The sequence below is a fragment of the Triticum urartu genome, chromosome 5A, assembly GCF_056163025.1.
Source record: "Triticum urartu cultivar PI428250 chromosome 5A, HENAU_Tu73, whole genome shotgun sequence".
Classification (NCBI taxonomy): Eukaryota; Viridiplantae; Streptophyta; class Magnoliopsida; order Poales; family Poaceae; genus Triticum; species Triticum urartu.
Genome location: NC_141877.1, coordinates 551,972,652 through 551,983,318, shown reverse-complemented (window position 1 = coordinate 551,983,318; position 10,667 = coordinate 551,972,652). Strand labels below are relative to the sequence as shown.

General features: G+C 45.0%; 1 protein-coding gene across 1 annotated transcript; it reads right to left on the bottom strand.

The window, feature by feature from the left end:
* Window positions 1–544: 544 nt before the first annotated feature.
* LOC125510499 (protein IQ-DOMAIN 5) lies at window positions 545–6,347 on the bottom strand. The gene is made up of 7 exons (XM_048675706.2): window positions 6,177–6,347; window positions 4,919–5,072; window positions 3,791–4,021; window positions 3,132–3,359; window positions 2,443–2,556; window positions 1,252–1,747; window positions 545–1,004 (listed from the first exon to the last, which is right to left on the bottom strand). Exons 2-7 carry the CDS (start codon window positions 5,027–5,029, stop codon window positions 874–876), a joined length of 1,311 nt encoding a protein of 436 aa, XP_048531663.1. The 5' UTR covers window positions 5,030–5,072; window positions 6,177–6,347; the 3' UTR covers window positions 545–873.
* Between the last annotated feature and the right edge of the window lie 4,320 nt (window positions 6,348–10,667).

Sequence of the window (10,667 nt, the reverse complement as noted above, 5' to 3'; positions counted from 1 at the left end):
GGACCATCAAACTGCACTCCCACATGAGCTCTGCACTAGCGTGTCTGCTCGATAGGTTGCAAGTCCTGCAACAACGCTAACTCATTGGCACACCGTAACTGCGCATTCATGCATGCAACAGCGCCACAGGCGATGATGAGCTGCCGCCTGCTAGTATATTCTGCATCATCTTTTGTACCGCGGTAAAACGCTGAGCAGCCGCCTCATGGCACACCACGTGATGAAGGGGAGGCGATCAAAGGAAGCGCAGGTTGAGCCTCGTGTTTCAATCATACACAAATCCAGCAAAAGTTGCAGCTTTTCACCTGCATCATTGTACGCCCCCAACGATGCAACAGTACAAGCAGAGGCCGGTGCTTTGCAAAAGCAGAGGATCCAAATGAAACCTCCACGTACTCTCTCTGATAAAGGAGAACTCAATCATAGAGAGCAGCACTGCAGCAGAAGCTGTAAATTACCACACACATTCTGCTGATATTACCAACTTATGTTCATCGGCAACGAGCAATTGATCAGATGCAGGAATGCTCAAAACAAAATGAAATAAAGGAGTGAACGTGTTTGTCACCAGAAATGAAAAATTAATACTGCACAACAGCACAATCACTTGTTTCAGCAGGTAGAACAGCATACAAGGATGGTAAAACATAAGCAAAACCAAGAATGCACAACACAACAACACCAATCGCAACCGGCAACCCCTCAACCATGCACAATGGGAAAGTCGAGACACGCCGTCAGCCTAGATGCACAATCCTTGTTCCGGAAAAAATTATGTACGGAGATGAAGCCTGCACAGCTGGAGAAATGACACACCAGGAACGAAACGGAACAGATCTTCCCAAGTCAGATTCAAAATGGTAGTATGTGCAATCAGGCCTGCAGCTCGACTTGCTTCCGGGCTTGGTTGGGCGCGTTTGCCTGTGGTTTTGGGTCAGACTTGGCACTGCTGGATCGGTTCATCGGATTTCTGTTGGTTGTCCCCTTTGCTGCTCCCCCGCCGACTGTTAGAAACATCAAAGCTAGCTGGATTATATACTGCTGGTTCATGGAAATGCATGGCAGAAAAGGCAGAGATGTACATAGAAAGTGAGAGTCTAGAATTAATGATGCATAGCATATTTGCAAGCATGCTAGAAAGTTAGTTCACAGAAATACAACTGACAAGATGAGAAATCCTTCTAGGGTTCAAGAATGTATGCTAAGAAAACGATGAAATGCTGGATGGGTTGTGATTATTGTGTATTTTACCGTTATTTGGCAGGGACAGGCGCTTCTTGGCGGATGTATTCAGCTGCCCGCGCCTTTCTTTCTGATTGGGCACAGCCAAGGAAGCTACATCTGTGGGCTGGGAGCTGACTTCCTCAAAAGCCTCATCTTCCAGTTTCGGCTTCTGTTTGGATGTTCCCAGAGAGGTGGAAGGCAGTACACTTGACGATCGCCCAAATGAAGTGAAATTTATATCCGAATATGACTTCCTGTGGCTTGCACCTTTCTTCTTGCTCAGGCCATTAGGAGGAGTGCTTGAAGTTGGCGCTTTGCCCTTTGGTGTGACCTGAGATTTTATTTCCTCATCCTGATTATCATCACACACTGGCATGCTCTCTTTCGCATTATTGTCAAGTAACCTGTTCTCCCATGGACGTGCAGCCACCCATCTCTCTACCCAGTTTGATCCCCAGTGGTCGTCATCAAGTTCGGATCCTTGCAGATTTGTAGGTTTCTGCTGCCTTAAACCAGCTTGCCGCTGATCAAGAGAATAACATAAGTTAATGACTTTGGAGAGCTTAACAGATGTAAAAAGTTATTACAGAATTGTCAGCATGAGCACTAATCATCATCTACATGTTAAGATCGTTATTAAATGCTACCTATGTTCAACTAGCTACTGAACATCCCCTAAAAAATACTAGTAATTTTTTTCTGATAGTAACAATTGCCCTTTCCATATCTAGTTAATGTAAACCAATCTAGGGAGCCTCGCCAGAATAAGAAGAGCAATACTTTCTCCTTTCTCTCGACTATTGAGCGAGTTTACATGGTCTTTCCTATTTTCTAGTTTATTATCTGAATTTCTAGTCCTCCAAGAGGTGAAAAAACACACCCCTCAGTGAAAAACATAAGCACAATAGTGGGTTTAGTCAGATAATAGTTATCTAAAAAAATATTTACTATGAAACAATTGGCATCTTCTTCACTAGAAAAAAAATAAAAAAAATTGGCGTCTTCTTCACTAGACTGTTAAATAATTCACTAGCAGAGCAAGCATGAAACATATCTGCTAATTGACATCTTGCTTGCGGCATTAACTTCCTGACCTGACTAATGGATCATGAACAAGTGTACATCCAACAAACAGTTCGATTCTAGATCATCAAGTTAATCTCAGTTAACAAGTTTCAATTAGTTAAGGTGTTCTGGTATGGTACCCTCCAAAATTACCTGATGGGTCAATGCATACGCCATCGCTCTCTCGCGTTTTGCAGCAGCTTCCTGCCTTTTCAGTACTTTAGCTTGCATTTCTGCAACAGAACCAATACCGCCACACCAGCCTTCCTGCATTTGTTGTTGCAGAAGTAAACAAAGTTATCCCTTAAACAGCATCTAGTCGATAAATAAAATAATGCCACCCATGTATGACCTGCCTTAATTTTCCATTTCAGAAAAAAAACTGGTGACCAAAACAATGTTAATGATCAACAGGTCTAATCGCAATGAATATATTATTGCTGCATTAATTGGCAGAATATCAAAGGGTTGAAGAAAAATGGCGTTCATTCAGGGGATACAGCTGGGATAGACACACAATAACCGAATATTACATGGTTGGTGGTCAGGAGCAAGTCAACCCTTAAATAAAATATTTTCTTGTCCCTAACCCAAGTTCAATCCAGGTCAGCTGATGAACCGTGTTTAGTGCGACAGCATGTGTACTTCCATCCTTTAGCATACCACTTGTAATTAAATTTAATATGCTGAATTTGTAAAACTAAACTCTAGTGTCCAGTTTCTCTCCTTCCATGACTTGCTCAACATGTATATCTTAAAGTGTAGTTTGTGTAACTGAATGATAGATCGGGAGTTAGGAACACAGAGCAGCATATTTATTTCTAAGGGATTAGATAGCCTACCTCAATTCCTCGAACATGGTTCTCACAATCATCTTGCTCAGGGACCTTTTTCCGCGCCACTTGGTTTTCTAATGCAACACCGGCTTGCCTTGCTCTGACACGAGCTTCGGCTCGTACCAGCTCGTGCATACACTGAAGCGTTTCTGCTGTCTGCTTTCTCACCACATGGCCCCTCACAAGGGCCTGGAGTAGGACTATACCTTTAAGTGCTCGTAAAGCCCGCCTAGCCTATTATGTATAGAAGCAACACAAGAGATCAAAATGTCAGAACCAGCGAACTATGATGGATGCTAGCAACCATGAGCTAAAATATTACACGAATAAGAAATAACTACATATCTAGACAACTTATAATTTTAATTCAGGAGATGAAGATTTGTTTTCACTTTGTCATTTCCTGGTCATTGAAGAATTAACTATGAGACCCTAACAACAAATCTCTGTTTTTATGTTCTTCTTGGATTCTCTTAATAATGTATATAACCGCTTGACCTTTGTATTGTCTGACAATCTCCGGGTTTAGTTAAATAAATAACAAAAACATGAATATGGGCACATTCACTATATGATGAGTGGTTACATTGCTTTCTCGGCGTGCCAAAGAGAGTACAGGATGCTATGCATTGTTTAACACAACGCTGCTCAAAGATATAGCATACCAAGAATGCCCGAAATGCAGACTGAATAACTGTTGCAGCCAAATCCCCTTCTCTAGGAAGTTCTTCGGTCTGAGAAACATGCACATCACGTGATGCACTTTCTGATGAAATGGAATTTGAACCTAACTGGGTGTTGGTGCCATCCGTCGATGTTTCACTAGGTACTGCAAGTTCTTCTAATGCGGGATCCAGAGAATGCTTTCGTTTGTGTAGCTGTCGAGCAGAAGAGCTCTGCAACATTTATCAAAATCATCATGATCGAAAAGTAGAGCAGTAACACTTGTAAGCCAAGTGGGAATTCTAAAAAATCAAAACCTTAATAGTGTACACCGCTAATTAGGAATTCATGCTTGAAAAGTAACACCATAGTATGAGGTGCACGACAGCCTAGAATACATATCACACATTCACACTCATACTTGATTTAAGTAGACATAACATGAAGTAGTGTATCAGAACTCTTACAGCAGCTATATGTAAATGAACTGCAAACTCCTTCACAGTTGCTGGAAGTTTAAGTTTGGTCAAATTTACAAACTGGTGCCTTGAGAACTAAAATAAATAAGATATTTCAAAAAATAATAAAAACATTACTTGAAAGAATAAAGGATAATGCAATCATCTAGTGGTGCACAAATCAACCAGCTATCTGTTACAGACAATTGAATACATTAAAAACTAAGTATCAATGTTTGAACCACGGTTAGACAGATTGAAGCCAACCGTTTTTTGACAGCCCTACCCTTCTGCGTGTTTTTTTATAGTGGTGATACAACACTGGCATACACAGAGTAACTCTGATTTTGGAACTATTGACAGTGGAGCAGAGCTGTTGAGCAGCAAGCCCATGACAAAGACATGCCAACAACAGCACTTGTTTGGCATCAGACAAACCAAATTTGGTACACCATCCACTTCTGCAGTTTTGTTCATTCGTTAAGATTTGTCATGTTCCCGAATCCCCCATAGAAAGACAAAAACAAAAAGCATGCGCACCTATCAAGCTGTCCTCATAAGAGAAGAAAACAAAAACAAAAGACAAACAAACTAATCATAGGTCCACACCTCATAGTTCAGCCATTCATTATGAATACACCCTATAAATCCAAGGCGGATACCGTGACTTACAGCTTCACTGCTCTCGGCATTTTGTGCCTTTTCTTGATTTTCTGAACTCCGCCCCTTGTCCTGCTTTCTTATGCGAACCAGTGATTTAATCCACTTGGCTGAAATGCCCATGGTAACCCAGCCTTTCCTTTCTTCCAATCAGAGAGCCTGAGACCTGCATTCAGAATATTGTGATGTTACTGTGCTACACAAGCAAAGCTGCTTCTGCTTGGAACTTAAGTGAAAGTACACAGATGACTCACAGCTTAAAACCAAGAAAAACTACATAACAATTGCTAGAATCTCGAGCAATGCATCATATAACAATTGCTAGAATCTCAAGCACATGCAGGTTGCTTCCAATGATTTAGTGGGAGTCCAGTAAAGAACCTAGGTTGTATGATAAGGTCAGTTAGAAGCAACAAAGATATTCTGTCATTCCTTCGCTGATGGTTTGCCAGAAAAGTATACAATGCCAGTCAAGACTGCGGCAGCAAACTAGCAGAGATGCTGATAGGTAATCCTACTCCACTACCTAATATACAGTGCACGCAAGGATGTTTCGCACGCCAGGCCGAAATCGAAGAACAGTTCAACAGGCCATCCGAACCCAGAAAGTAAGAGAAACAGAGTTTCAGAGACTTTGCCATGGTTCTGCAAAAATGTAAGAAACATTTGAACTCTGCGAATGCGGCTAAAAACTGAGCAGAACTCGCGAATAATTCCCAGCCAAGAGGGATGCATTCCAAGACGAAAATTTCAAGGGCTTCAGGCGACGCAAAACGTTCGCCTTGAAGGTTCTTCACTGTAAACTTTACAGCGGATGAAGACACGGCCAGCCCCCAAAAGAAACCCAGCTTTGGTGAGCAAGAAAAGGAGGGGGGCGGAGATTGTCAACAGGCCCTCTTTACAGCACTCCGTATAAATCTTGCAAAAAATGCAAGGACATCCATGGCAACTCGAAGCAAAAAAATCAACAAAAACACACCATGTGTACCCGCGACGGCAGTTCCAAGCCACCGAACGCGCGCACAAATCAGGAGTTCAGAACCACGGGCCGCGAGACGAGCGAGCAAAGGGATGCAGACCTCGGACGTCACGAAATTCCCCCAAAATCTGGTGAAACCGGGACTCGAATCAAAGAGCAGGCCCGTCAATCATTCAGTCGGGGGAATCGAATTAGACCAAATCGCACCGGAGATGAAGGCGCTCGTCGAAAGTGCCTACGGAATGGGGGATTCTGGGCATGGGAAGGACGGGTTGGGAGGCTGGGGCTCACCTGGGCGCCGAAGACGAGAGCTTGAGACCAGGAAGCTGGAGAGTGGAGACCATTCCCTCCGTCGTTCGCCTCTTGTGCCGCGCGTCGTGAGCCCCTCTTCTTTTCTGCCTCGGGGTGTACTCTTCTTCTCTCCCTCTTATTTGCGCTTTTCGTTTCTTCGAAGCAAAAAAAGAAGAAGAAAAAAAAGGACAGGAGCTCACATTGAAATGATCTGTTGAGTGCTGACATCGAAAAGTCTGAAACCTCAGTTTTATCTCTTGCCACTCAATTTTATGGGGAGAGTTGTTGAGTAAATGTTTTTACCCAAACCACCCATGTACACCTTTTTTTTACCAAGGGCATCTCCAACGCGGGCCTTTAAATCGCGAGCATACGTCCGGACCGAATTGTCCTGCAGCAATCTGCCATTCAACACGGTTCTTTATTTGTCTGCGGAGACGTTAGGATATGTGAAATCCCATAAATCGGACACAAATCAGGAGGGCCTTTGCGGGAGTACGAACCCCCGCCACGTAGGACTCCGACAACCCCGGCCCATCGAAAACCGAAGCGGACCTCGCGCGTTTGGAGTGGTCCGCACTGTTTCTGCGCCAAAAACCCCCATTCCTCACCCTCTCCGCTCCCGATCGTTGCCGCCCTCCTCCCCAATTCCCGCGCTTTTCACCTTTCGTCGCCACTTGGACACGTACGAAGAGCTGCCAGAGCCAGCGAAGGTGGAGGATCAAGAGAAGGTGGTCGCCCACAACATCAACTCGGCGACACGAGAAGCGCGCCACCTCAAAAAGAAAGCAAAGGATTAAGAGCGCGGGCCCCTAGTGGGGCGGGACGGAGCAGGGGTCCGACAGGGGTCGGGCGAGCACCGCCGTCCATGCACACGCACCCTGGCCGAGCAATTTCAGCCACCTACTTCTACGTCGCCAAGCAACTTAGTTGTCAACAGTAGTCCTCGACCGTCGTGCCGGGGTACGTGTCGTATTCATGGTGGAGTACCTCATGTGAGGGTTACATTGGGGATGAAGTATGAGACTACCAACAGTATGGTTATATGGATGTATATAGGAATGAGAGCCCCTAGCCTCCACCCTATATAAATGGTGGGGCTAGGTTTTGCAAGTGGTAGATTCAATCTGACCGTTGTCGTCTTGACTTGAGGACCAAGATGATTTGTGGAGATATATTTGATCCTTCGGGCTTCCTTTTGTCGCGAGAACCTTACGAGCACCATAGGGCCCGTGGCAGGCCTGCTGATGGGCTCCCCTCCGAGAAGCCACCACCGGTGTACTACACTATCACTTAGCCGTGTGTATGGGCTTTTGGGTTGTCCTCCCATGGTTGGACCTTCAATAAGCCCTATGGGCCCCGAGGTAGGCCTGCTGTTGGGCTCCCTCTTGGAGGCCACCTCCGATGTATTACACCGCCAGCATAGTAGACGTTAAGTGCATAGATAGTTGTGTAAGTGGCATGCAGAACTTGAGAGATTGGGAAACCTACCTTTAGCTCCCTTTGGTTTGACACTCCATATACTTCCACATCCACCATGGACATTGCTACAATAACTCCATGCACCTGGGGATTATCACAAGGCTTCAATCTGTTGGTTGTTCGTGACATTTCTTTCCATCGTCTCACTCTTAGATAGAGTGGTCTAAACGGTGTTGGTTTGTTCCTCTATTTTCCCCAGCGATTAAGGTCGATGGAATGTAACTATGTTCCTTGAGCACAGATCTAGACATGGACTATATTTGACACAACCTTGGAATAAGAGTATCGAAATACAGTGTGCAATTATACATGTATAACTTCATAATTCTTTGGACCCTTTTAACAATGGATTACTACTACTGATATTCTCAGCTAATATGTATGCTTTGTTAATATGGTTGTTGGACCCTCGAGAGCAAGAGTTTGCGGTGATCAGCAAATATTTCCCTTAGTGAAGCACAAGGGTTATCAATCTGATGGAGCGCCTGACTTCAGTCAATAATCAACACCTAAACACAATTAAATAAGTTCTTCTTGGTCCCAGACTTAAATAGTGATCAAGGTTATCAGTCGCTTTGGCCTTGCTAGTTATAAGGATTAGCGAATAGTTTGCCGAGAATTGATGATTGTAGTAAGCAAGTAAATGCAACAATTCGTACTGTAAAGAACTAGAATGAATTTTTACTAAGGTTATTACTTCTATAAAGGATGTTGGAGTACCCACATCCTTGAAGCCTCCGCATGCGAGAGTGCCCTCCACGACATCGTTTCGTGTGAGGCTTCCGCCGATGGCTCCATGGCGTTCTCCCAGTCGTTTGATCTCCAGGGATACCCCACACCCGACCGATTTAACTCAGAAGTCCATGACGTGTGTGTTGGGTTTCGTAGTAATTTCAAAAAAATTCCTACGCACACGCAAGCTCATGGTGATGCATAGCAACGAGAGGGGAGAGTGTTGTCTACGTACCCTCGTAGACCGACTGCGGAAGCGTTGACGCAACGTAGAGGAAGTAGTTGTACGTCTTCCCGATCCGACCGATCCAAGCACCGTTACTCCGGCACCTCCGAGTTCTTAGCACACGTACAGCTCGATGACGCTCCCCGGGCTCCGATCCAGCAAAGCTTCGGGGATGAGTTCCGTCAGCACAACGGCGTGGTGACGATGATGATGTTCTACGGACGCAGGGCTTCGCCTAAGCACTGCAACGATATGACCGAGGTGGAATATGGTGGAGGGTGGCACCGCACACGGCTAAGGAACGATCACGAGGATCAACTTGTGTGTTCTAGGGTGCCCCCTGCCCCCGTATATAAAGGAGCCAAGGGGGAGGGGGCGGCCGGCCAAGGAGGGCGCGCCAAGGGGGAGTCCTACTCCCACCGGGAGTAGGACTCCCTTCTTTCCTAGTTGGAGAAGGAGAAGGGGGGAAAGAGGAGGAAGAGAGGAAGGAAAGGGGGGGGGGCGCCCCCCTTCCCTTGTCCTATTCGGACTAGGAAGGGGAGGGGCGCGCGTCCACCTCCTGCCTCCTTCTCTCTTCTCCCTCAAGGCCCATGTAGGCCCAATAACCCCCCGGGGGGTTCCGGTAACCCCCCGGTACTCCGGTAAAATGCCGATTTCACCCGGAACAATTCCGATGTCCAAATATAGGCTTCCAATATATCAATCTTTATGTCTCGACCATTTCGAGACTCCTTGTCATGTCCGTGATCATATCCGGGACTCCGAACTGACTTTGGTACATCAAAATGCATAAACTCATAATAACTGTCATCGTAACATTAAGCGTGCGGACCCTACGGTTCGAGAACAATGTAGACATGACTGAGACAAATCTCCGGTCAATAACCAATAGCGGGACCTGGATGCCCATATTGGCTCCTACATATTCTACGAAGATCTTTATCGGTTAGACCGCATAACAACATACGTTGTTCCCTTTGTCATCGGTATGTTACTTTCCCGAGATTCGATCGTCGGTATCCAATACCTAGTTCAATCTCGTTACCGGCAAGTCTCTTTACTCGTTCCGTAATACATCATCTCGCAACTAACTCATTAGTTGCAATGCTTGCAAGGCTTATGTGATGTGCATTACCGAGAGGGCCCAGAGATACCTCTCCGACAATCGGAGTGACAAATCCTAATCTCGAAATACGCCAACCCAACATCTACCTTTGGAGACACCTGTAGAGCTCCTTTATAATCACCCATTTACGTTGTGACATTTGGTAGCACACAAAGTGTTCCTCCGGCAAACAGGAGTTGCATAATCTCATAGTCATAGGAACATGTATAAGTCATGAAGAAAGCAATAGCAACATACTAAACGATCGGGTGCTAAGCTAATGGAATGGGTCATGTCAATCAGATCATTCACCTAATGATGTGATCCCGTTAATCAAATAACAACTCCTTGTTCATGGTTAGGAAACATAACCATCTTTGATTAACGAGCTAGTCAAGTAGAGGCATACTAGTGACACTCTGTTTGTCTATGTATTCACACATGTATTATGTTTCCGGTTAATACAATTCTAGCATGAATAATAAACATTTATCATGATATAAGGAAATAAATAATAACTTTATTATTGCCTCTAGGGCATATTTCCTTCAGTCTCCCACTTGCACTAGAGTCAATAATCTAGATTACACAGTAATGATTCTAACACCCATGGAGCCTTGGTGCTGATCATGTTTTGCTCGTGGAAGAGGCTTAGTCAATGGGTCTGCTACATTCAGATCCGTATGTATCTTGCAAATCTCTATGTCTCCTACCTGGACTAGATCCCAGATGGAATTGAAGCGTCTCTTGATGTGCTTGGTTCTCTTGTGAAATCTGGATTCCTTTGCCAAGGCAATTGCACCAGTATTGTCACAAAAGATTCTCATTGGACCCGATGCACTAGGTATGACACCTAGATCGGATATGAACTCCTTCATCCAGACTCCTTCATTTGCTGCTTCTGAAGCAGCTATGTACTCCGCTTCACATGTAGATCCCGCTACGA